The sequence below is a fragment of the Telopea speciosissima genome, chromosome 1, assembly GCF_018873765.1.
Source record: "Telopea speciosissima isolate NSW1024214 ecotype Mountain lineage chromosome 1, Tspe_v1, whole genome shotgun sequence".
NCBI classification, from domain to species: domain Eukaryota; kingdom Viridiplantae; phylum Streptophyta; class Magnoliopsida; order Proteales; family Proteaceae; genus Telopea; species Telopea speciosissima.
The window spans coordinates 62,743,350-62,770,141 of NC_057916.1; the positions used below are offsets into that span (position 1 = coordinate 62,743,350).

Sequence of the window (26,792 nt, forward strand, 5' to 3'; positions counted from 1 at the left end):
GGAATCAAATATGACCATTGCCTAAGAAGCTCCAACCTTAGAATCTCAGCCCTTCTCGATTTGCAGACTCTAGGCGATGCACCCAACGCCCAGAGCCATCGCCTAGTGAAGGGAAATGGGCAGAAATGCCGATCTAGCTTTGGGAACCTCACCCATTAGCCATGTGACATTGTGGGAAGATGGGAAATGACCTAAATACCCTTTTCCACATCTTCCCTTATAAAGGAAATGCCTTGGAACCCAAGTAGGCCCCGCAGGTGAAGGAAACCCTGCTGTGCTTGGTCCTACAGCACAGACAAGCTATGGACAACACTGTGAACCTAATCTAACCTAGGGTCAGGTACAACTATGAAGAATGACTATTTTACCCCTATGCCACTGACTCTGGATGATGCACCGGGACATAAGCCTAAGGCCCAGTGCAAGGCTTAGTGATTCCAAGTGAGTACCAACTGAGCACCGGGTCAACCCAGTAAGCTTAGGTTAACCCTAGGACTACCAGAGATAGATTGGAAACTTAATATGACAATTTCTGATTTACATTTAGGATTTGATCCCGCGCTCGAGGTCAACAACCAGACCGCTGTTGGAACTGAGTTTGCAACCGAGTTCCTAGAACCAAACCCAGGTGAGTGAAATATTATCATATGTGTACATGTAACTGTAATGCTATGCCGGCTATTTAATTTAACATGTAATTGTTGTGTTATTTAAATTCCGTTAAATTATGCAAACATGTTACACATTGATTGTCTGTTTATCAACACTATGAATTTATCAGATGAATGTGATTGCTAGACTAGATGCCGTAGTCGTCTTGAAAATGAGGCCTGTGGTAGCCCGTACAATGGGATGCGGTTGACACCACCCGACTCATGCGATGCCATATAGACATGGCGTTAGAGTTTCATCACTTGTACTACGTACCTTTGCCAACAGGGGTTTAGGTGTTGGATGCCTGTGAGGGTGACCATATGTGAATATGTGAAAAAAAAAGAAATGAAAGGAAAAGAAATGTGATCACACCGGAATGGTGATTTTGAGCTATATGCCAGGCTATATGCCAGAAAAGAAAAGAAATGAGAAATATGATGGATTACCCTACAGGTTAATCATAGAGGGCTGGTTGGGCTGACCTTAGTGAACGAATGCAGGAGTTGACTGGTCCTCTCCGACAACTCAATGGGTGTATTGCGGGAAGGGGTTAGAAGCCCCCACCAGGGATACATGTATTGGGGATTGTAGTAGCACAAACCTGACTTAGTTGTATTGCTAGGTGGCTAATAACTAAACTTGACTTGCATATCATGTAGGATCATGTGGATTGTGGTTGCACGTGCATGCATGATGGTATATTTTGCTCACGAGCTCAATGGAGCTCACACTCTGTTATGCAGTATTTTTCTTAGATGATTTTGCAGATCGATGCCGCTGTGGCATGGAGGCTCATTACAAGGAGGAGAGCCCTGGTTATTATGATGATCTTGGTATGGACCTCGACGGAGGTTGTGCCGATGATGCGTGCATTCTCGATGGTCATTGATGAAGACCGTTGAAGAGTGCACTTGATGTTTTGACTTGGGGACTCCTTTTTGTTTTTGTTAGGAGTTTATCCCCGTTCTGACTGTGGTTCTGTTGTAGTTTCTTTCTTTTTCTTTTTGGGGTTGAGCCTACTCACCCTGTATATATTTATGTACGTAGTAACTTGAGTTCTGCTCTTGTCAGCTTTGTTTCTTAGTTTGTGGGTTCAGAAAATGTATCAAACTTATCTATGTATATATTATCATCATTTCCCATATCGCTATGCTTTCTATTTGTTATTACAATTGTAGTTTGTCTGCAGCACTCTGATCTTGCTAATGGTAAAGTGATGAATGTGGTTCCGTGAATGTAAGCACTGCTTCTAGATCTGTGGGATTTGGCGGATTGTCGTTACGTAATTCGGGTCACCTACCCAATCCTCCCAGGGGGTGGTTTGGGGTATGACATTTGGGGCCGACCCTCCACTGCCGTTGTGTCTAGCACCTTCCCCCGTTCCCTCCGTTTGTCGGCAAAGCTGGGTTGGTAGTGACACCCGTGCTTCGCTGAGTTCCTCCCCCTCGTGGGGGTCTTTCGGCCACACCCTGCCATGACGTTTCAGGGGGCGGTGAGTGCCTTGCTTGTCTATCGGGCTGCGGCTCATCCCCGCGGGAGACAAAGCCGTGTTGTCCCGATCTTGTCTGCACGACCATCATCTTCGCTCCTTTGATTGGTAGAAACGATGGTGACTAGTTGACGTAATTCCCACAGATGGCGCCAAATCTGTTGCGTGTGAAAACCTCTGTGACCCGGTTCGCCCACGGATGAGCCTGCAAAAATCAAGTGAGTGTAAGAGAGCCGGTGTGGCTCCGGCCAAGGACTCTTCGTTGCTCAAGTCAGGTCTCTAGTGCAACAGCGTAACAGCTTAGTAAAAGTGAGATGAGTGTTTGAGCTCCATACCTGGGTATTTATAAGATGAGATGAGGCAGTTAGAGGAGTCCTTGTATGGTAAGAGTCCTCTATTGGTAGGGCTCTTCCACGCGGAGTGGAGTGGAGAGTTATTTTCGGAGTCGGACTCCTAAAGAGGTAAGAGTCCTTATGAGAGTGTGACTTGACTCTATTGCGGGATCGAGACCCGATTCGTATCCCATAATTGTCGAGGCGTGCTGATGTGGCCCCGCAATTCCGGGGAAGTTGATGTTACTGCTTCTGGTGAGGCCTCGGCCTCGGACGGCCATGTCCTCAAGGCTCGGCCTCGTGCTTGGCATATGTGGTGGGGGAGCTCGGTTCAGCTCAGCCCATGGCTAACTTGTGAGGGCTCAGCTCAGGGCTTGGCAAGCCTGACGCTAGGCCACGGAGCCCGACCAAGTTGGAGACGGGGAGATCACTGATGAGCACATTTATGTGTGAAATCTTAGGGCATAAAGCATACATTTTATCACATTGGACAGAGTTACTCGGTGCTTTCTTGTGCTTTTCAGGTTGTAGGTGATTTCTTGTGAAAATGGAGGAGATGATGCTAAGGAAATGTTTTTAAGCTGTTTAAAGGTGTTAATGTCTTGGATGTGTAGCCCATCGAGTCAGCTTCGTAACGGTTCAAACGGCACATGATTCCGAGTTGAAACGAAGAAGTTACGGATGTTTAGAAAAGCACGAAAATGGTCTATAGGGGTTTATTTGTAATTATTGACAGTCGGCTGGGGATAAAGTGAAACGAAAGTTCAGCTGATTGTAGGGGCCTTAACGCAATTATTAGAAGTTATATTCTTGTACCCGAAAGATCCCATTTGGAGGGCTCTGGACAGTCCAACTTCAACTTGAGATATCTTGGGCTCCCAAACTCCAAATTGGACGAAATTTGGGTCTATTTTGGGTGATTCTTCGCAAGGAACACAATGGTGAGGCCTATATAAGCACCCCATGCTCCACGTTTCCTGAAGGACAGAATGGGTATTTTATTTATTCTTGAAGGAATCCTAGTCATCACCCTTACTCTCTCTCTCCTCCAACTTCTCAAGGGCACTTGAAATTCTACTTGGGATAGATTTATTTTGAAAGATATTCTCTCACCTATGGAAAGTTGAAAAATCAAAGATGTTTTGATTTTATTGCTTGAGAAGATATCTACAAAGAAAAGGAAGCACTTGTTAGAATTGAAGTTTACTTTTCTAGAAATAGAAGGTCCATGTAAACAATCTTCTCTTCTTCTTCTTTCTATTTTTTTCTTTTTCTTAGGATTCAAGGCATTGTAAAAGAGGAAGGAGAAGAGAATATTCTCTTTTCTTAGGGAATATTTCTCCTACACTTCCCTCTTCTCTCTTTTCTTCTCTTCCCCCTATAAATACCCCTTGCCCTTTGGGTTGTAAGAAGTTAGTAGTTTTAGTTCAGTTTTTAGTTAGTTTCTAGTTCAATTTTAATTCAGTTTTTTAGTGTAATTTTTATTTCATTCACTTAGTGAAATTTTCTCTTCTTTTCCTATTTTTGGCTTAAGTTCTTAGTTTTGATTTCAAGTTCTTAGTTTTGATTTTATAAGTCTAGTTTAATGGTTGTAATAGTTTTAGTTTAAAGCTTCCTAGTCTAAGTTCCTATGTTGATGACAAGACATGGAGATTTAGAAGAGGAAGCCATGGTGAGTTTATTCAAGTATTCAAGCACATCAAGGTATCTCATTCTCTAAACCCTTAATCTCATTCTCCCTTTCCTCTATCTCTCTCTATCTTCTTCTTCTTCTCCCTCTATTTCTTTTATTTTTTTATATGGTTGTGGTATGTGAATGCACTTTTATTCCCTTATTTCTTTTTATGTGATTATGAAGTGTGGCTGCGTTTTTATTATTCCTTTCAATTCGCTTTAGTTTGATAGGTTAGATGCTCATGCGTTAGGACGCCAATTTAATCCCTTAATTTTGTTAGATGCTTATGAGTTAGGATGCATTAATTTTCATTAGTTTAATTAGTTTAATTTAACATTTTAATTTGGTCCACTTTGCATTACTTTTAAGTTAATTAAATAGAGTGGCGTATATCTCCTCGTGTTCGACCCGTAGCTACGATTGACCCGTACGCTTGCGGTATTATTTTAACTCAAACAAGTTTTTGGCGCCGTTGCGGGAGATTATTGACCACTTTATTTTTTTATTTTTAAGTAATTCAAGTGCTTTAGTTTCTTCTCTTTCTCCTCTTTCTTTTTAAAAAAAAAAAAAAAAATTTTGAAAACCTCCTCTTGTTTCTTTTTTGTTTCAATAGTGTGCGCCCAATCTAAAGTCCTTCATATGCCCAAACCCAACCAATCTTGGTGCCCCTTGGTTCGTTGGGTGGTTTGGATTGGCATGTGACTTATCTTTAGAGGTGGCCACTCTTGATAACAGAAAGCGACATAGTGAGAGCGTTGGAAACATAAACGTATAGTAGTCCTCCACCCTACATCGGAATCCATTTGGAGTCGCCCGTAGGTGGCTCGTGAAGACTATACGGGTTCCCTTCTTGTCAACCTATATGGCAACCTTACAGCTTTGGAACCATTATTTCGATTTCCGAGGGATAGATGCACTATCTACCTTGGGCTCCCTCTTATTTTTAGTATTTTTTTTTCTAGTCTTTTATTTTTCTTTAAATTTTTTTTTATGGGAGACCTCAATTTGGGATAGGTGGTTAATTTAGAATAATGGGAGATACACTTCCAAATAAGACTTTGGGGGAAAGATGGGCCTATGCTAAGGCAACCATGATTTTGGAGGAAATGTTTAAACAGTTAGGGAAGCCAAAAGTAGTGAGAGAGAGAACAATTTTGCACCACCCCAAGACAATTTTGCTCCCCAACCCAACTATGGGCTTTGGAAAATTTTGATTGGTCACTTCCCGCACAATCCATGTTATGGAAGGATGCCCTAATCTTTATGGGGGTAGCTATGGTGATGAGAATGTGAGTCCTCAATTTCAATACAATTCTTTTGGGACTTACAATCAAGGGTGGAGTGATCATCCCGATTTTTTGTGGGATCAATGGAATAACCAAGTTGGACCACCCAATTTCCAATATCATGGTCAGTTTGGTCCTCCAATGCCCAACCCTCCATTAAATCTCAATGGGCCACCTCTCCTTGAACCATATCACCAACCCCTTGAGTTTGAACATGGGTGAGGAGGCCGACTGAATGAGCTTGAGAAATACATAGACCTTCTCACAACAAGCCAAAATACCATGGAGAAGCAACTCTCTCAACTCGATAACCATGGTACAAGAGGAGGAAACGGGTACATTACCTAGTCACCTAAACCGCCCCATCCCCAGTTTAATGATATTGAAAGTCCACCACCCCAGTTTGAGGTTAATGAGAGTCATTCCCAACAAGCTGCTTTTCATGATGATTTATTTGTTGAGATTGAGTCTCCTCGGAAATTAGTGAAGCGAGATTTGATGAGCTACCGGGAAGTCCAACTTTTCCTAAAATTTCTGATTTTAGTGAGCCTAGTGTTTTTATTGATTTAGAATCAGATTTTCATGATAACATAGAAACCCGAAATTCGATTTCCCCTCTCTCTTTGGAAAACTTAGATAATTATCATTTTGAGGATTTCATTGTCTCACATGTTGATTTGTCCAAACCTCCTAGGTTTGATGATTTTATTGAGGAGGACAATGTTAGTCATAATGCCTTTCAAGCATATTTCCATGATCCTTATTTGGCAAACCAAGTTATGCAAAGAGCGGATAGTTGTATTGCCAGGATTGATTTAAGTAAACCTCCAATTTTTGATGATTATTTAGATGAGATTATTCATAATCCTTTTTATGCTTATTGTGATCCGTTTTTGATTGATTTTTCAAAGAATGATAGGTGTTCTACATTGCAAACGAGAGAGGAGGGACGAATTTATGGCCTGAGTTTTAATGCCTTCATTTTCCCCTGTCCCATGAGGATAGATTTTTCTATTGAATATTTCTCGCTTGTTCTTAACTTCCATATTATTTCTCGCTTTACTAAAATTCATGGTCGAGTGTTTTTCGGGTCTCAAGCTATTTCTCCATTTATGGCCATGGATTGAGATTTTCTCGTTGCTCCTCGCACTTTTTGTAAAGCTCATGACTCTTCATGATTCTTTTTGTTGATTATATCCGGTAAGCCCCTTCATCTCCTCCCTTGTCCTTATTTTTTTCTTTTATGCATGCATTGAGGACACCGCATGAATTAAGTGTGAGGGGGATGTTGGGCTTAATTGGTGAATTTTGATTGTGACAATAGTTTGGTTTTGTGCATATGTCTCTTTGATTGCAAAGCGAGAGAAAGAGGGAATTAGGTATCCTAGCATGCGAAATAATAAAAATCCCTTTTCAAGGACGGTAATTGGTTTGTATCCGGTGAGAGGGATTGAATTGAAAAATATGAGCGTTATTTCATTTGATGGCTAGATTCCTCTATGTGTTTTATGGACCCTTTGATCTTTTGGCTAGTAGTTGAGACCAATTTGTTTGTGGCAAGGCAAGGCATGAAAGTAGAAGTGAATGAAAAAAAAAAAAGAAAAAAATAAGGAATAGAAAAGAAAGTGGAATTCCTTGGGACTAGACAGGCACTGTGCCTCATGAAGCAGGGGTGACTTGATCGAAATTCCTTGGAAGGAAACTCAAAAAAAAAAACTCTTGCATCAATGTCTCAAAGTCTCTATGGATATATGCAAAAAGCGAAGCTACCAAGTATTTGGGTGTCGGTGTATGCTCCACCATGTCATTCGAGAACAGAGTGGAGTAGAAATAGAGTTTGTGGTTGAGAAAGAAAAACTTTTGCCTTAATGCCTCGAAAAAAAAAAAGTATGGTCAACAATACTCAATGCCTAAGTCTTTAGTTCCATCGATGCTATGGGGGTTTACTTGAAAGTGAGTAGTGTTCGAAAATATGAGAAGATCCCTTGAACTTGTTGCATGCTTGTTACTTGAATTGATGTGGGGTGATAAAATTCAAGTGTGGGGGAACCTTTGGCTCCTTAATCTTTAGTTGAGTATTTCTTTGAGATTGTGTGCCCTATCTTACTTATGCCATGAGAAAAATTTACATCATTCTTTTTGATTTATTGAATTTTGGGTGTGTATTCACTGCAAACACCCACGAGACACAACTCGTCCACTAGGGGTAACCTAGGGGTTGAAAGGCTTGTTGCACATGCTAAGTGCAACCGTGATTCCTACGAAGTGAGTTAGGATTTTTCGCATTCTAGGTTAGTTTTCTTTTGCTTTACTTGAGGACAAGTAACGTTCAAGTGGGGGAATCGATGAGCATATTTATGTGTGAAATCTTAGGGCATAAAGCATACATTTTATCACATTGGACAGAGTTACTCGGTGCTTTCTTGTGCTTTTCAGGTTGTAGGTGATTTCTTGTGAAAAATGAGGAGATGATGCTAAGGAAATGTTTTTAAGCTGTTTAAAGGTACTAATGGCTTGGATGTGTAGCCCATCGAGCCAGCTTCGTAACGGTTCAAACGGCACATGATTCCGAGTTGAAACGAAGAAGTTACGGATGTTTCCGTAACGAAGCTACGAAAATGGTCTATAGGGGTTTATTTGTAATTATTGACAGTCGGCTGGGGATAAAGTGAAACGAAAGTTCAGCAGATTGCAGGGGCCTTAACGCAATTATTAGAAGTTATATTTCTTGTACCCGAAAGATTCCATTTGGAGGGCTCGGACAGTCCAACTTCAACTTGAGATATCTTGGGCTCCCAAACTCCAAATTGGACGAAATTTGGGTCTATTTGGGTGATTCTTCGCAAGGAACACAATGGTGAGGCCTATATAAGCACCCCATGCTCCACGTTTCTGAAGGACAGAATGGGTATTTTATTTATTCTTGAAGGAATCCTAGTCATCACCCTTACTCTCTCTCTCCTCCAACTTCTCAAGGGCACTCGAAATTCTACTTGGGATAGATTTATTTTGAAAGATATTCTCTCACCTATGGAAAGTTGAAAAATCAAAGATGTTTTGATTTTATTGCTTGGAGAAGATATCTACAAAAGAACAGGAAGCACTTGTTAGAATTGGAAGTTTACTTTTCTAGAAATAGAAGGTCATGTAAACAATCTTCTCTTCTTCTTCTTTCTATTTTTTTCTTTTTCTTAGGATTCAAGGCATTGTAAAAGAGGAAGGAGAAGAGAATATTCTCTTTCTTAGGGAATATTTCTCCTACACTTCCCTCTTCTCTCTTCTCTTCTCTTCCCCCTATAAATACCCCTTGCCCTTTGGGTTGTAAGAAGTTAGTAGTTTTAGTTCAGTTTTTAGTTAGTTTCTAGTTCAATTTAATTCAGTTTTTTAGTGTAATTTTTATTTCATTCACTTAGTGAAATTTTTCTTCTTTTCCTATTTTTGGCTTAAGTTCTTAGTTTTGATTTCAAGTTCTTAGTTTTGATTTTATAAGTCTAGTTTAATGGTTGTAATAGTTTTAGTTTAAAGCTTCCTAGTCTAAGTTCCTATGTTGATGACAAGACATGGAGATTTAGAAGAGGAAGCCATGGTGAGTTTATTCAAGTATTCAAGCACATCAAGGTATCTCATTCTCTAAACCCTTAATCTCATTCTCCCTTTCCTCTATCTCTCTCTATCTTCTTCTTCTTCTCCCTCTATTTCTTTTTATTTTTTTATATGGTTGTGGTATGTGGATGCACTTTTATTCCCTTATTTCTTTTTATGTGATTATGAAGTGTGGCTGCGTTTTTATTATTCCTTTCAATTCGCTTTAGTTTGATAGGTTAGATGCTCATGCGTTAGGACGCCAATTTAATCCCTTAATTTTGTTAGATGCTTATGAGTTAGGATGCATTAATTTTCATTAGTTTAATTAGTTTAATTTAACATTTTAATTTGGTCCACTTTGCATTACTTTTAAGTTAATTAAATAGAGTGGCGTATATCTCCTCGTGTTCGACCCGTAGCTACGATTGACCCGTACGCTTGCGGTATTATTTTAACTCAAACAATCACCTTCCTTATCTGTGTCCAATTTAGCACCGCATACCAGGTGCTCGGCCCGGTTCTCGGTGGACAAAGTGCTCGGTCACTGGGCTCGGCAAGGCGGGGGAATGAGGTGATGCCTTTTTTCGGGTGATCGGTTCAGCACGGCCTTCCACAGCTCGACTCGGTCCTCGGATTCGGTCTTTGTGTACCCACGTGGGAACCTTTAGTTGGTTGGGGATTCTATGACTCATCACTATGTATTCTTTTTTCTTTCTTTGGACACTTTATTAGATTGACATTTATCTGTATTACTCTTTTTCATATGTATGCGATATTGTAGACGCTGAATTTTGTCACCATCCCCGGCGATGGCAACAACTGGACACGGATGACTGACAACGTCCCCCAAAGGAATTTTCCCCCGCATATGAGCCATATCACCCTCTCGTATCCCAAAAAATAATTTACAAGACCCTTTTACCAAATGCTGAAGGAGGTACTACTCACCTTCCTCGACCACGGCCCCGCAGACAAGGCATAGCCCCGCCAGGCAACACCGTAGTCTGCATAGCCCCGCATGCCCTGCATGGTCCCACAAGGCATCATCGTGCACTCCATGTAGCCCTGCCAGGTAGCATTGCATGCTCCACGTGGCCCTGTGCAGCCCAGCCATATGGCCCCACGGGTGGACAAATCCATTTTTTCCATTTTCACGGCCCCACGCATTAACTGCAGTGCCATGGAGCCCAATTTTCACCTATAAAAGGGGGTCCCTCCCCTCATTTGCACATTCAAATTTTGTGGGAGAGGGGAACCCCTAGAGCTCCAATTTTCTGATTTTTCCTAGTTTTCTTGTTTCAGGACCCCTCCCCAACCCGACTTCGAGCCTTCGAGCCTTGTCCTCTTGTCCGAAGCCCGGGTTATTCGAACCCAGATTCTTCAAATCTTTTCACCCGATTCTCAAGAATCCCCTATGGCGTAGCCATTTTGTCTGAGAATCAGGGGATCTACCCCCCAAAACCTCGCGACGCCATTATTCTGTCCAAGATCCTAAGATTCAACATTCGTAAGTCGTTACTCTGTCCGACAGAGGGCAAAGTTAGTCATTTGTCTCCACCTAAGCCGGGGGACACCTTTCGCATTGCATTTTTCATAGTTGCATTTGTTTAAAGGGTACATGTATACATCTTTACCGTTAATCTTTTATTTCGGCACAATGTAGTCTTTCAAGTATCCTATGTAGTGTACATAGTAGTTAGTATAATGTAGTTTAATTTTTTTAAGCAGTTTGTGTATCATTATTTAGCCATATATGTTGGTATAGGATATTCATAAAAGGAAGAATATTCAAAAACAAGCATCTAATAGAAAGACCGGTTTACCCGGACGAGGTGGGTGCCTAACAACTTCCCACTCTTGTAACCTGACCACTTATCCTGAATCTCTGACCAGACCAAACAGAACCTCATAGCCCTTCATAGGGCTACACCAATGGGTCCTATGCCCTAATCTTAGGTGGCGACTCCATTTCATTTGATTGTATGACCCCCGTCCCCTGATAATTCAACCCCCGAAGAGGATGCATTCCTTCTCTCTCTCCATCGAGGAGCAAACAACCCTCAGCGTTGTGTGCACGTGCATGGAACGGATCCTCATAGATATATTTCTTTGAGTGATTTTGTGTGTACTAATCTATATTTTTTGCAAATATGTCATCAGACATTGAATCAACCTACTTGCACGGGTGATTCGCCTTGACGTTTGGATATAGCGAGCAAGATAAGCCTATGAACATTTGTACTTAGTGGAGCCTTAGTTCGAACTAAGATGAGACCTCAAGTGGTTGAACATGGAAGCATCTCCACTTCTATGTAGCCTTTATATACGGCCGAATGTGAGATTTCAGACAGGAATCATGAGGGTGACTGTGCTAGAAACTCAGGTTAGGCGCTTGCCCCAACAACTAGACTCAGATTCGTATGATGTATATTTTATAAGTGACATGCCCATTCTAATGGGAGTTACGCTAGAGCATACATATCATACTGTAAGTGATAGCGTCATCTGAGAGTTGGAGTGATTGAATGGATATCTGTTTTGTCACTGTGTGAGCCACATGGATCATATCTAGTTGGTCCTACGATTCCCTTATTACTTGAGACTAAGGGTGTCAAACGGTGCAGTTTTGATTATACAGTGCGGTTCCGGTTCGGTGCACATTTGCAAGGTAAAAATCAAAACCGCACCGAATAAGAATCACCCGAAATCAAAATCATTTTATAAGCAATGCGGTTTTAGTGGTTTCTATTCGATTTTCTTTATCCAGTTTATATGCGGTTTGTAATACCGGTTTCACCTTTGTATCCTTTAATTTTATTTTCCATATCCTTGTTATGTGGGAAAAATTATATTGTTTTATACATATCTAACTCTACGCAAAGTTCACTTAGACATGTTAGTTGCAATGATAATTTTAAGTGATTACTCAAGGCCGCAAAGTACTGCAAGGGAAACCAACCTGAGGATATCACTAATCCATACCCCACTCAATTCATTAACAAAGTCCACTGAGACATACTCGTATTAAAACCTTCTGTCCCTTCACAAATTTAGCACTCAAACTAAAATTCAAAAATATCTCAGTAAGGAGTCCTAATATTTTAGAGTGCTTAACCCCATTGTTAAACAAATAAGAATATTCCTAACTCGATTTTCTACTCAGTTTCTATTCGGTTAACCAGCGGTTTTTCGATTTTGAATCAAACCGAACCGGTAATAGAACCTATGAAATCAGAATCACATCATTTTTATACGGTGTGGTTCGGTTCGATCGTAAACAATCAGTTCCGATTCCAACAATCGGTTTCGGTTTTATTTTGACACCCTTACCTGAGACCATGCCATGAAGAGGAAGCTCAATGTCGCTACTTTAGCATACTCCTTAGGATCATGGTTGATGCGATTTGGCAGGACTTGCCTGGGAAAGTGGTTGAGAATAGTCGGATTGAAATATGAGGCTCAGGGAAAACCATTCGATAATACACCTTTGTTTTGTGATTCATAGCCCGATAGCCTGTCGTATTTGTGATCTACGTGGTCATGAGTAAATTACATACAAGGGGTTAGGACTACTCATCATGAGGGATTGAGAGTGCTAAATCTAGTGTAGTTGGATCGTTTGAGGTGTTTCGGGATTGTTAGTGAGTGATGTGCTATGTTGGTCAGATTGAAGCTTGATATAGCACTGGTTGCATGCCACATTTCCTGTATGAAGAGTTATATATATGAGAAATGATTGGATGAACGATTGAGTTAGTACATCCCGTGGGCGAGTGGGATTTGTAACTGAATGGGGTCTAACCCGATTCAGGCACCCACCCATGGGGAGCAATTGTGCGGGCCCAACGTGCAAGTATGAGGAGGTCGGCCACTTCCCCCCCCCCCCCCTCTTGTACTACTAGGATTCCAAATGGGAGGGGGCTGTGTATATATATACATGTATTCGCAGCCCCCTAACCCTAAGTTGAGGTTTTGTCTCTCTCCTACTCACAATCTTGCTTTCTAAGTTACCTCTTTGCAGTTGTTTTGTTCGTTGTGGGAATTCATCTTCTCCCAAAGATTTGTGGTATGGAGTCCATGGACTTATCAGTAAAGAAACCTAATGGATATTTAGAAATCGTAGAAGACACTTGAAGTTCATGGTGCTCGTACCCGTTACCTATTCGTGATCCCATTACGCTGCGTTTTGTAACCATTTCAGGTAACATCCTTGTGATGTAATTTTATTAACATGAAAGTTTATTTTTTTTCTCTTGGGGGGGGGGAGAGGATCAATACAAAGCTATGTCGAATTGTGGTCCTTTGCTGCGTTTAGACTTGAAAGTTATCTGAATTTATGGTTTCATTCCGGATGTGTATATGCGAAAAAAGTGGTAAAATAGACCACAAGTGAAATATAGTGGTTAGCTTTTGTTCACATAAGGGGACTAGGAAGGAATAATGGTCTAGTGATTTACATATGTAATCCACGGTTCGATGCTTAATTTTGCCACTTGGTAGGTCAGATTGAGCCAGGGTTTTAGTAATCTTGATCGCTATTGGTCTCGATCGATATCGATCCGGATCGGATGGTCTTACTCTTAAATTTCAATTAAAATTGATTTTAATTATTTACATTTTTACCCATGGTTCGTATCGATCAGAAATCGGTATCGTATAGGTCAAGAATCGATGTCGATGAAGAGACTGATACTGATACAAATCGATGGATCCGATACCGATTCCTTAAACCACGGATTTAGTTGAAAATATATGTACAATTACATCCCAAGTTTTTCAACTCACACTTTTAAGTTTCAGCTCACAAAATTTACAACATGACAAAATATTAAGGGAGAATGTTCTCTGTGCCGTAGCACAGGCTGTGCCCAAGCACATGGGTCTGCCACTTAAGGGGGCAGGGTGGTCATTGCGCCCACCTCCATGTGCGGGGCACTGCCTGCGCTACGGCCCAGAGAACAGTGCCCCAAACATTAATCATAAAAAGATCCAAAATTTTGATAAATAAGCATGGGATATACATCAAAGGACATGTCATTGGGTGGAGTATATAGCTGATTTTGGATTTATGAAACTTGACGCGCAGCCTATCCATACCATATTATTTCTATCCAACAATATTATATTTGCCACATCACTGATGCACGTGGTAGAACCAAATGTCCTAACCAGGGACCTCTCGTATTTGGTTCTGCTAATGAAGGGAACTTTTGCTTTTCTTTAGAGCATAATTTTTTAGGCACTCATCTGGTTTATTGGGTCTAGAGGTTGAAGAATTAGGCCGGTGAGTGTGAGTCTTCTATGACGTGGACACACTTGTATGTATAAAATGGCAATAGTGACAATCTAAACGTCACCAACCATGGTTAGTTTTAGATGACTACCATGTTTGTATCTGGAGAGTAGTACACTATAAGCATAAGCAGCCGCAAGTAGCCGTTTCTGCGAAATAACGGTCAAGGAATTCTTTAATGGGGTGTCGTCATTTTTTTACAATTTTGGGAAGATTTTGGACCAGACATTCTTGTTTTTGAAATGACAATAATAACCTTACAAGACACAGATACGCGATTACGCCGTTACTTACATTTAAAGACTTGTTTGGCATGAAAGAATTTCATACTCGAACCCATTTTTTAAGTTAACGGCGGTGCCTTAGGAAATCCACCCAAAGTACCAATACATGGAATATAGCACTAACAACAGACTATCACTCTTATCCATTTCGGCGCTGTGTTGCTTCCTGTTCTGGTCACCCTTTGATGTCCCTAACAACAACACTTTGCTCCCATCCTATAAAATGGACCTCAATTTCCTCCAACCAAACAAACACTTCAAGTCATTAGTTCCAAGTCTACCCAAATCTCATAGAGAAGCTTCAATTCTATTTCTAACAGTATACCCATAACTTCTCTACCATGGCAAGATTCATTTCCTCAGCTCTCTTCTTAACCCTTTACCTCCTCTTACTATCATCAACAAATGCTATTGATATCAATGTCATCACTGATTTTGGGGCAATAGGGGATGGCATAACAGATGTGAACCATGCTTTTTTATCAGCTTGGGAAGCTGCCTGCAAATCATCAGAGGCATCGACGATACATGTACCACGTAAGGGTCGGTTCTTTCTTAGTCCAATTGTGTTCCAAGGTCCATGCAATAACTCGAAGATCACATTTCGAATGGACGGAATCGTTGTTGCTCCTGACTACAAGAAGATGCCAAGTTCTGATAATTGGATTATGTTCTATGGTGTCGACGGGGTGTCCATCATTGGAAGTGGATATCTTGATGGCCAAGGCACCACCTTGTGGGCATGCAAAGCCGCTGTGAATACGAATTGTCCCACCGGTGCAGCGGTATGTATATATTTACCCTTGTATGTTTTATTTGTATAATTAAGTATGAAAGAATCTTGTTGTAATCAAGAGGTTATTTGGTTACAATAAGATTATAATTTTACTTTTTTTTTTTTATTTTTTATTTTTTTATATCTTTTTTCTTATTCTTAAAAGTCATTTTAATTTAAAAAAGGTTTGAAAAATAAGTTGATAGTGATTTATTATTATATCATTTTCAAAAACTGTCATTATCCATGTGAAATGACAAGATAACCTTTACACTAAATAACTTTTGCAAATAAGACCTAGAGTTAAAAAAGGTAAAGTTACAGTTTCTTAATTCACCTGCTTGATGACAACAAGAGACGCCCATTAAGTATATATGTAGGTTTTATATATTTGTATCCATATAAAAAAAGCAAAAAAGAAAAATTTTCCTTTAAAATAGGATTTTTTTTGTCATGTTAGTTTTGACATAAAATGCGAAAACCAAAATCTTGAAAAAATAAAAAAAAATTTAAATAGTTTTTTTTTGTTTTTTTTTTGTTTGTAAAAGATCATTTATAGAGAAACTTTTTTAGGGATGGATTGGATTTTTTTCTTTTGTAGTCACTTGCGTTCTATAGCTCGAAAGACATATTAGTGCAAAATGTGAAATCGACCAATGCGAAGCTCTTCCACATTGTCGTGTATTCATCCCAAAACGTAGCAATTCAAGGAGTGAACATCAATGCCCCAGGTGATAGTCCAAACACAGATGGTATACATGTCCAAGATTCAGTTAATATTCAAGTATTCAATGCGAGCATCAAAACCGGAGATGATTGCATTTCGATCGGACCGGGCACACAAAATATGACAATACAACGTATTGCATGTGGTCCTGGACATGGTATAAGGTGAGGATTAATTAATTAATTAATGATGGATCAATAATTAATTTTTACTTATCTTTCATGTTGTCCATCCATTTGCTAATGTGTACGTACTGTTTGTGTTAATAATACTATTGTTCCTGCAGCATTGGGAGTTTGGGGTCGGGAGAAGAAGAAGAAATAGTGCAAAATGTGGTGGTGAAGAGTGTAGTTTTCAATGGAACTCAAAATGGGCTAAGGATCAAAGCTTGGGGAAAGCCTAGTAATGGATTTGTGAAAGGAATAGTTTTTAAGCAAGTTGTGATGAAAAATGTCCAAAACCCAATTGTTATTGATCAAAACTATTGCCCTCATAACACAGGTTGCCCTAATCAGGTAATAAATTTAATTATAAACTTAATTATTTATAGAATTTCTTTTTCTTTTTTTTTTTTTCTTTCCTTTTTTCAAAAAATAATATATTGGAATTGTGTACTTAATTACATGTATTATTAATTGTACAGAATTCTGGAATACAAATAAGTGGAGTGACATACACAAACATAGTAGGGACATCAGCAACTGAAGTAGTCATGTTCTTCAATTGTAGTGCAACCTCACCATGTAAAGGGATCGGTTTGCAAGATATAAAGCTCACTTACATTAATCATCAACCTGCACAATCCTTCTGCAAGAATGTACATGGAAACGCTGCTGGTGTAGTCTCTCCACCAAGTTGTCTTTAGGGATTAATATATATATATATATATTTCTTACAATATAAATTGTATATATACATGATAAAAATATATATATATTCTTTGTAATTTGTTTTGTAAAATTAATTTTTACTTCATTCTTAATAGACTGTTATCGAAATTAAAGTCCATTCTGTACTTGAAAGAAATTCTTGCTGTTCTTTAATGTACAAGTTTTGAAATCAGATTATTTTTTTAGACTTCGGTGTTGAATCAGATTCTAAGTTAAACCAGAGAAACTTGTATTCTTTGTTCTGTCGTCAGCAACATCTATTTTTTGGGTTGCATTATCAAGAGCGAAAAAACTTCCATCCTCAACAGAAGAGGCAAATACGCGTTGACGCCATTTCTTATATTCTAAGTCTTGTGCTCTTTTTTGACATCATGACTGTTATACTATATAATAGTCATCCAATAATGGTACAACATGTGGCATCGGCAGAGGTATTCTGTCGAGTCAATTGGGTAAACCATACCCGCACAAGAACTAGCTATGAGGAACAAACAACCTATTCAAAGAAGTGAAAGGAAGCTGGTACATCTATTGGGTCAACTAGCCTACGTAGGGCAAATCTATACGCCTTGGTACATCATCTTCCATTGGGTTTCATCGGCATCTGAAGTTGGGGTTATGACCGTCGGACCTAGAAGGTCGTTCGTCATGTCTGAGTTTAGCCGCCGGCCTCTGGTTCAGTCGTCACAAGAGACCACGGTGGTGGTTGTTAAAACCCTAAAATGGTTTTCTCCATTCTCGGTTTAACCCTCTCCAATTCCTTGTTTTAATTAAAAAAATAAAAGTAAGACCTCATATATCGTTTTGGGGTTTTTAGATCAAGGATAAAAAAGTAACTCTACACTGTTAAGGGTAGTTTAGGGATTTAAATTTATTTAACTGGCTGACATCATCACTTAACAACATAAAACTAACGATAAGGACCAAACCGGGTTTGATGGACACAGAGGTGATTTGAGTATTTTCAAAAACTAAGGGGTGATCTGAGTTTCGTTTGAAAACTAAGGGGTGACGTGTAATTTACCAAAAAATTTATATCGCAAGTGATAATATTAAGCCAAAATGTATAAAAGATTCAATACAAAGTAAACCAGACCGAACCGGGTTTGATGGACACAAATCCAACACCTTGGTGGTTTGCTCACAAGTTGGATTTGTTTTTTTATCAGATGGGTTCTGGTGAAACTAAATTTGAAGAAATCGAAAGTATCTTTGATTCTAAATAGATGGAACCAACAGTAAAGAAAGGGAAGAACATGTTATGAAACCAATAGTAAAGAAAGGAGGGTGCTATCGGTAACGTGTTCGATAGTATAACCCATTTCCGATCAATAGCTAAGAGACCTTTATGATCTTCAGCCATGAGTTTTCACGTTATCCTTAATAAATTCATTTGACCCAAAAAAAAAAAAAAAACACGTTTTGAAAGTTTTTTATATTATGTATATAAATAATGGGGGTGAAAATGGACATTTCAAGTTTTAAGTTAATGGTGTTAAACATCACTGGGAAGATTGATATATTGTAAATTTTGGGTGTCTCTTCAATTAGCTCTATATGCAGGGGATGTCCATGAAATTTACCCTTTTATATATATTGTTTAATTTTATTTCACTTTGCATCTAACCATATGAACCCAAAGTTGATGGCGGAGACATTCAGTTTCTTATGAGACATTCATCTTTGCAATGAGAACTCCCACAATATGACTTCTCAAAGAACAAACAATGAGAGAAAGAATTTTTTATAAAGTAAAAAACAATATTACGACCTTAGTGTCACAAAATTTTGTAACTGACCTATGTGACATATATAAATCGTGCCCTTCTCGATTCGTACACAGATTTTCTACAGCGCCCTGTCCGTAGTGGCCTGCGCAGCCCAGACAGAGCGCCACACACAATGTCCACCTTACCCCTGCTTGGGCAAGGCGCTCGGGTAGAGGTAAGACGGACATTGCGCATAGTGCCCTGTCTGAGCCGCACAAGCCGCTATGGACAAGGCGCCGTAGAAGATCACGATCCTATCGATTCCCACACATACAACAAGAATAATTCCTACACACAGCTCTGCGGAGAGACTACACCATCAGCTGTTCCATGCACATTCTTGCAAAAGGATTTTGCAGTTTGATCCTTGTACGTGAGCTTTATACTTTCCAAACTGATCTGGTTACATGGAGTGGTTTTGCTACAATCGAATTTCATGGCAACTTGAGTTGCTGATGTTCCGACGATGTTTGTATATGTTACTCCACTAATTTGAATGCCTGAGCTCTGCCCAATACATGCAAGAGACATACATATTAATTGGTTAAATAATCGTTAATTAATTGGTTAATTACTAAATTTGCTCTAATTTATTTACCTGATTAGGGCAACTCGTTTTATGAGGGCAGTAATTTTGATCGATAATGATCGGATTTTGGACATTTTTCATCACAATTTGCTTGAAAAGCACTGTTGTCACAAACCCATTACTAGGCCTTCCCCAGGTTTTGATCCTTAGCCCATTTTGAGTTCCATTGAACACCACATTCTTCACCACCACATTTTGTACACCTTCTTCTTTTGACTCTTTCCCCAAACTCCCAATGCTGCAATGACACATGCACTCTCATCATAAGTTAGTATGGTAGAAAAACGAGAACCTAATTAAAGAAGATATGCAAAAAACGAATGGAATTCCCAAAACAAACAATCACACAATCAAATTTATACAGAAAGAATCCTCGTTACAAATTTATAGTGAAACCCTATATAAATAATTTACCGAAATACCCTCAAAGTAGTAGGAGCTGAAAATTCGAAATTAGCTAGACTACTAATATGCAAGTGACGGAATGCAGGACATCGTATCCCCAACAAAGGACTCCATACTCATATATATATATAGCTCATTCTAATTAACCAAATTAAGAGAAGAGTAGTATAGTAGGTAGTTGCTCACCTTATACCATGTCCAGGACCACATGTAACATTCTGAATCAACAAATATCGAGTTCCTGGTCCAATTGAGATGCAATCATCTCCGGTCCTGATACCGACATTGAAGACCCGTACATTAACGGAATTCTGGACATGAATACCATCTGTGTTTGGACTATTTCCCGGGGCATCGATTCTAACTCCTTGTATCACAGCATCTTGAGACGAATGTACCAGTATGTGAAACAACTTGGCATTCATCGATCTCAGATTTTGAATTAATATGTCTTTGGAGCTGTAGAACGCAAGTGACTGCAATAATAAATTAAACACCCATATAATATATAAGCTCGTAATTAATTAATTAATTAATTAAGCTCGATATATATATAAAACTTAATTTACTTACCACTGCACCTGTGGGACAATTTGTCCCTGAAGCTTTGCAAGCCCACAAGCTGGTGCCTTGGGCATCAAGATATCCTCCGATGATGGATACCCCTTGAACACCATTGAACATCAGCCAATAATTAGTAGAAGTTGACATCTTCTTGTAATCAGGAGCAATAAGGGTTCCCTCCATTTGAAATGTGATTTTGGAGTTGTTGCATGGTCCTTGGAAGGAAATTGGGCTAATTAAGAACCTTTTTTGTGATGGTACATATATTGTTGTTGTTGGCTCTGATGACTTGCAGGCAATGTTCCATGCTGCTACAAATGCTTGGCTATCATCTTTCTTCCCATCCCCTATGGCGCCATGATCGATGATATTGATAGTACTGGAAGCATTAATTAGTATTGATGATAAGAGGAGGAAGGGGATGAAGAAGGCTTGAAGAAGAAGAGGAGAGGTGGTGATCATAGTGATCAGTGCTCTTACCATTTTATAAGCTAGGTTAATTTGAGGCTGATTGGGATTAAAGAATTCTTAGGGTGATCGAATTTAGCTGATGAGAATGTATCAATATTGGAGGTCTTAAGATCCATTTATAGGAATACAGACTTATTGGGTACGTATTGTTTGGGTTAAACAAACAAAAAAAGGGTATGAAATTAAGTGAATGAAGGAAGGGTTTTGTTAGTGGATGTTTAATTAATTCCATGTTTTGGAAGGTGACCGTTGACCTTGAAAGTCAGTTAGTCAGTTAATGGGTAGTTGAATTTGAAGTTTTGGAGCTCCTCTATGGGGTTTAATCGGATACTTGGAATTAAGGACTTTTAAGGGTGAGCTTGACTAGAAATTAGAATGGATTTGTGGGATTTGTTTGGCTGAAGCAGGTAGGAGAGCATGGAAAGGATAGCTTTTGTTAGTTGTGTGTTCATTGAGTTACAAAGTCAGCTCTCAGGAGTAAGGTTAGGACTTATATAGGAGTAATCTTGCTACATGTTATTCGAAGGATGTCAGATTGGGAGTTTTTTTTTTTCTTTTGCTTTCTGGTGTGATTCCAACTTCCAAAGGAATCTTTTGAGTTTTGTGACTTGTGAGGTGTGAAGTCGTTAATGTCATTACCATTTCAAGACTTTACGATTTTAGTGGGGTTTCCATTCTGGACTTTGATATATCAGTTGTTGAATTTAAGGAAAACCTGCGGGTGTTTTTTTCTTTGTGGTTATCGACCAAATTTGTACTTCTTTTTATGTTGGGTTTATTATATTTACAGAATTGTTATTTGTTATTGAAAAATAATTCAATAAAAGTGATTCTGCCTTCTTCTGTGGGTTTGGTGTTGACGTATCAAGTACTGATCAGGAATATATATTGTATTTACTCTTTCTTGCTGTACCTCAATGCTACTTTTGATGAGCTTTCTGAATTTTTATAGCTGTATTTATTCTGCAATTGAGACTTGGGATGAAATTTGTTGAATTTTGCTATCTCTAGTCTTCTCGAGAATCAACTAACTTGGTGAGGACTGAAGTTACTCTTCATCTAGACTAAAAGGGAAACAAAAAAGGAGAGGGTTAATTGGCATGCTGTTAGCTTTTGCACCGATCATGGGGTTAGAAACAGGAAGGTAATTAGAAAGTCTTTTCCAAAGGGGGAAAATTGTCCCCTCCAGTTCCCTGCCCGGCCCAATTCCCCCAGTGCCTATAATAAGGGGGTGGACCCCACCCAGGCAGAGGTAGGGTGGTCATTGCTGTTGGATGATGTGGCCATATTGACCTCATCCAACGGAATCATAAATGGGAATCCTAAAGGCATTCCATCACGTTCCCATAACTGAAGGGATGAGGAGAGTATTTTGGGGCTCCTCACCCCCCCTATTACAAGCACTGGGGGAACTGGGCCGGGCAGGGAATTGGAGGGGACAAAGATCCTCCAAAAGGGGAGGAGAGAAAATGATACATGTTAGGCACCTGGCTGCGTGCCCAGTCAAAAAAAAATTAGTTTGGTGGACAGTGTTGTTGTTGAGATCCTCCTGGGGTGTAGTTCGAACCTGCGCATAAGAGAACCAGAAGACAGAGCGGATGAGTGGCTCAAAGTTGACTCCAGGGGGGAGGACTCTTCAATGCCTATGTCAGATCTCAGAGGAACAACTATTATCGGAGCCGGAGACGGAAAGCCAGTAGAAGAGCTTAGAGATGAATCCAATGGACCAGTAGAATGAGAGTTTAGTTACTTGGCGTTGAGTGTGGTTTCCTTATTTAGATGACATCCCTAGAAATGCCCTTCTTGTCCTCTGGATCACGTATCCTTAGGTAGGCGGGAGTTCTAAGCAGGAACGGTTTACAGAATTTGTCAGTAGCTGAGCTAGTGTCATGGGTGGTTCTCCCTTTTGCAGGACACGTTTAAAGTTCCTTGTGCATAGTTTCAGTGTGAAGCACTTGAGGTTGGAGGTTCAACCAGGGTTGCTGGCCTGGGCCTCATAGGTCATGCTTGGTTCTGGCCTATCACACGTGTCACTTGATTATTGGAAGCTGGATTCAACCCGTATCATGTCTCCCACTCTTTCGAATCCTGTAAAGAGTTGATGGAGTAAAGTAGAAGTTAGAAAAAATGAGGTGCAAATGAGGGGTAGGCCTTGTGGCGTGGTGTCAGCTGTTGATATATCATAGTCCCCCCACTTCTTCGAGCCTTGCAGAAGGTCAATGGAGTGATCTTTCAAAGTCATTGTTGTTAGAAAAAACAACGCCCAGAAATTGGGATTTGCAGAAGAAAACGAAAATAGAAGAGAAGAATCAAACGCATAAACACACAACATAGAAATTTTACGTGGTTCACCCCCAAGAAGGTAGGCTACATCCACGGCCGGCGATAGAACTTGGTTTCACTACTTCTCTGAAGAACGATTACAAAACCCTCAAATCTCTCCCTATTATTCTCAACGAGATAAGGATCCTTTATAAAGAAGCCATAACTCAGAAAAGTACATAAATGCCCCCAGAAGCCCAAAAAACTCACCCGGTCTGGTTCGGAGCAGAACTGGACATAGGCCTTTCTAGCACATTTCAATGCCGAAATGACCCTCCGGAGATCACCCACTGCACTTTCTGGACTGAAATTAGGCTTCACCAATAACAATTGTCTCGACCCAATTGTAGTAGTAGGAGAGCAGATTTGGATCTTGTCATAGCTTTCACCTTATTGTGGTTTGCTACATATGGATTTGACAGGATCTTCTGAGAATTGTCTCATTTACGGTGTTTCTATGACCATTGGATTTTGAGTTACTGGGTGCGATGTTGAGCGAATGGTTCTCCATAGTCCCAAGTTGATCTACTTTTAGCGATTTCTTCATTGGAGGGCTCACTGAAATGGGCATTCGGTCTTGTCATGAGTTAATGAAGGTGCTTTTTGGAATTTCGGAGTGGGGCACATGACGCGCACATTTTGGACTTGGCGGTGGGTCTTAGGCTTTAATCTAAGCAAGAAACGCATATGTGTGCACCGTCTTCTTCTCCAAAGTGGTTTCTGCAATCTCCCATTATCTTCGCAGGTGGCTTTCTGTTTTCCAAGTGAGTCTTTGTGTTTTCTCTTGGAGTCTTTGAGAGTTTTTCTTCTGTATTTTCAGTTTTCTTGATTTGCTATTGAGCTTGGTTATCGTCTCTATCCTTCATTAAAAATGGTGACACAAATTATCTTGATTGAGAGGACATCTGAGGGGAGCAACGCGACCTCCGTCAGTTCTAATCTTGCTTCTGGTGGCAACAAGGGTTCTGGTGTGTCTTCTAATCAGGAGAGTCTAGCCAGTCCAGAGCTAAGATGGTAGAATCTTGACAAGGGTAAATCAAAAGCGTTGGGCGGGGGGGGGGGATGAGGGACTTCCATTGTAAGAGTACGAAGGAGGGTTTGAGAGCCATTAGGATCAAGTATTATATTCAACTGTGCATTAAACTGTCGCTCCTTGGGCTGCTAAAGACCGCTCTTTCTAAGAGGCCAGGTGTTGATCTGTTCTATGAGGCTACACGCACACGGATCTTCTACGGTGCTCTGCCCTGTCCTGCTTGTGCTGTGCAGACACAGGACCGCATGCAATGACCACCTTACCCCTACTCGGGCAAGGCGCTCGGGCAGGGGTAAGGCAGTCAATGCACCCCACCTTATGTTTGCACAGCACGGCAGGACGGGCAGCCCGCACTGTAGACAATCTGGATCTGAGGCTACACTTGCCTCTGGCTTACATTTTCCAATTAACAACTTCATTGTTAAACTTCTTCGAAATTATGGAGTTGCATTGGTCCAGTTGTCTCCCAATACTTGAAAGTGTATTATTGATTTTGTGGAGGCCATGAAACGGAGCGAGGCAAATCCAACCGTCTCTATCTTCTTTCACTTCTTTGGCATTATGGAGTTGCGCTGGTCTAGTTGTCTCCCAATGCTTGGAAGTGTATTATTGATTTCTTGGTGGCCATTAAACAGAGCGGGGCAAATCCAATTGTCTCTATCTTCTGTCATTCCTTTATGTTGAAATCGTCAGGGGAGGCGCTTGGTTGGAACTACTTCGGCATGTCAGAAGAAGGATGTAAAAAAGTCAAGTTGTTGAATAGGGCATCCGATGGCTGGGGGAGCAAGTTCTTTTGGGTGGACGATTGTTTTTAGTTTCCCCTGGAGTCGGTGAAGGTAATTTCTTTGTTTGAATTGAATAGGATCAGAAGCTTGACTGAGGAAGAAGAGGATTTGCTCAAAGGAGTTGTAAGTGGGGAACTGATTCTTTATTCATGTTTGGCTAACAAAGAGATTCTACGTGAAGTGGGTCTCAACAATGGCACACTCCTCTTTCTGTTTCTTCTGGTTTCCTTCCTCCATTATGGTAGGTTTCTCACCCGATTGTTGATTGGTTTGTAGTGGAAATCGTCCAATGTAGTAGCAAGCCACCGGTAGGAGCAAAAGGAAAAGTCCAAGTGGAGTAAACATTTCAGAAGAGGGGGCTTGCCGTGGAATGGGTGCGGTCGCTTTGAGGCAAATGTCCACTACATTTTTGGGAAAGAAGAGGAAAATGCTAGCCCGCAAGAGAGCAGATCAAAGAGGAGGAAGAGGCTGGCAATTATATAGGCGAACAAAGTTCCTATCACTTCTTCAACTCCTTTGTAAGTCTCATCTATAGCTCCAGGAGGACTGGATACATCTGTAAAGTCTACCGAGCTATATTTGTAGGAGATATTTCTTCAGAGAGGTCTGGCAGTGAGGCAGGTACTGAAATGGGTTCGCATGTTATCTCAAGCTTGCAGAGGGAACCTCTATCTACTGGACCTCTGTCTGTGTTGGGAGAGAAGACCTAGACTTGCTTGCCTTTGGTGTTAAGGCACTACCTAAGTTTCAGGTGCAGCCTAGTAAGGATGAGGTTTTTAGAGTTGTGGATGTAACGAATCCTATGGAGCGAATTGAGTATCCACTTGTAGAGGGGCTTATTGAGGAAGAGCCCAATCAATGAGATAAAAATGAAGACGATGGCAAGGGCGAGGACTTTAGTCTCCCACTACTCAAGTCAAGTGTCAGCGAGATTGGTCCATCAATGGTAGTTGGTTATTCTATTTTTATTGCGGTCTCAACTTGTACTACACCTGGACTCGGGGGAGAGGAAGGGGTTGTCCCATGGGACACTCCTCAACTCTTTGTGCCTCAATAGAGTGTTTCTGTAGAGGATTCTACCTTGGGGAATGATGGTGTAATGAGAGAGACCCTCAAGTTTGGTGTACTGCCGAGAGACGTGCAACGCATACTTGAGATGGGGTTGGACAACCTTCTGGACCCTGCTTTGTAATTTTGGTGTGGTGAGTGCCTTGGTGATCATGTCAATGTTTCCCCTTTATGGATAGAAATCTCTGAAATTTTTGTTTTCTTGGTGTATTTGAAGGGTTTCACTTTGTTGTAAAATGGAGTACGTGGTTATTTATGTCATATTTATGTCTTATGGGTATTTATGTTTTGTACTCATATTCTAGAAAGTTCTCCTCATTATAAATAAAGCTGGTCTATGTCCCATTAGACACAATTCATTCTCATATTTCATCATAGCATCAAAGCGGGTTACTCAAAAAACCTAATCTTGGTCATCTTCTTCTTCTCTCTCTCTCTCGTTTTTTGCGCCTCCACCAAAACCAAGAACTCTCTCTCTTCCTTCTCTCGATTTTGCATCTTCACCACCACCACCCCTTTCCATTGCTCTCGGTGGGCTATTTCTAATCCACCGAGAGCCTTTTTTGTTTCTCCTTGCTATGCGTCTCATTCAATAGGTTACTAAAGGGATTTTTTCCCCCATGATTTGAGAGGTTCTGCGTTTTTTTCTTCACAGGTTTTTCCTGTGCTTTTTTTTATCTATAAGGCCAACCTTGTATGATGAATATTCAAGGCCAATCCTTGCTTATTTGTTGGTGAATCACAGGGCTAATCCCTACTTCTTGCTGCTCCAGTCTCTCCATTGATCGATTTTCAG

General features: G+C 40.3%; 2 protein-coding genes across 2 annotated transcripts; one reads left to right on the top strand and one right to left on the bottom strand.

The window, feature by feature from the left end:
* The first annotated feature begins 14,939 nt into the window (after positions 1-14,939).
* On the top strand, positions 14,940-16,965 carry LOC122644708 (polygalacturonase-like). Its single transcript, XM_043838102.1, has 4 exons — positions 14,940-15,383; positions 15,975-16,264; positions 16,387-16,615; positions 16,744-16,965. Exons 1-4 carry the CDS (start codon positions 14,940-14,942, stop codon positions 16,963-16,965), a joined length of 1,185 nt encoding a protein of 394 aa, XP_043694037.1.
* Positions 16,966-19,047: 2,082 nt separating this feature from the next.
* LOC122652675 (polygalacturonase-like) lies at positions 19,048-20,800 on the bottom strand. The gene is made up of 4 exons (XM_043846485.1): positions 20,327-20,800; positions 19,940-20,229; positions 19,358-19,586; positions 19,048-19,266 (listed from the first exon to the last, which is right to left on the bottom strand). Exons 1-4 carry the CDS (start codon positions 20,798-20,800, stop codon positions 19,048-19,050), a joined length of 1,212 nt encoding a protein of 403 aa, XP_043702420.1.
* Positions 20,801-26,792: the final 5,992 nt, after the last annotated feature.

Bases quoted from the DNA above. Each gene is read 5' to 3' on its own strand.
- LOC122644708 (XM_043838102.1), top strand. From the start codon at position 14,940: ATGGCAAGATTCATTTCCTCAGCTCTCTTCTTAACCCTTTACCTCCTC. The intron at 16,265-16,386 runs GTGAGGATTAAT...TTGTTCCTGCAG, and splicing joins GGTCCTGGACATGGTATAAG to CATTGGGAGTTTGGGGTCGG. The intron at 16,616-16,743 runs GTAATAAATTTA...TTAATTGTACAG, and splicing joins ACACAGGTTGCCCTAATCAG to AATTCTGGAATACAAATAAG.
- LOC122652675 (XM_043846485.1), bottom strand. From the start codon at position 20,800: ATGGTAAGAGCACTGATCACTATGATCACCACCTCTCCTCTTCTTCTT. The intron at 19,587-19,939 runs GTGAGCAACTAC...GTGTCATTGCAG, and splicing joins GGTCCTGGACATGGTATAAG to CATTGGGAGTTTGGGGAAAG. The intron at 19,267-19,357 runs GTAAATAAATTA...TGTATTGGGCAG, and splicing joins AAACGAGTTGCCCTAATCAG to AGCTCAGGCATTCAAATTAG.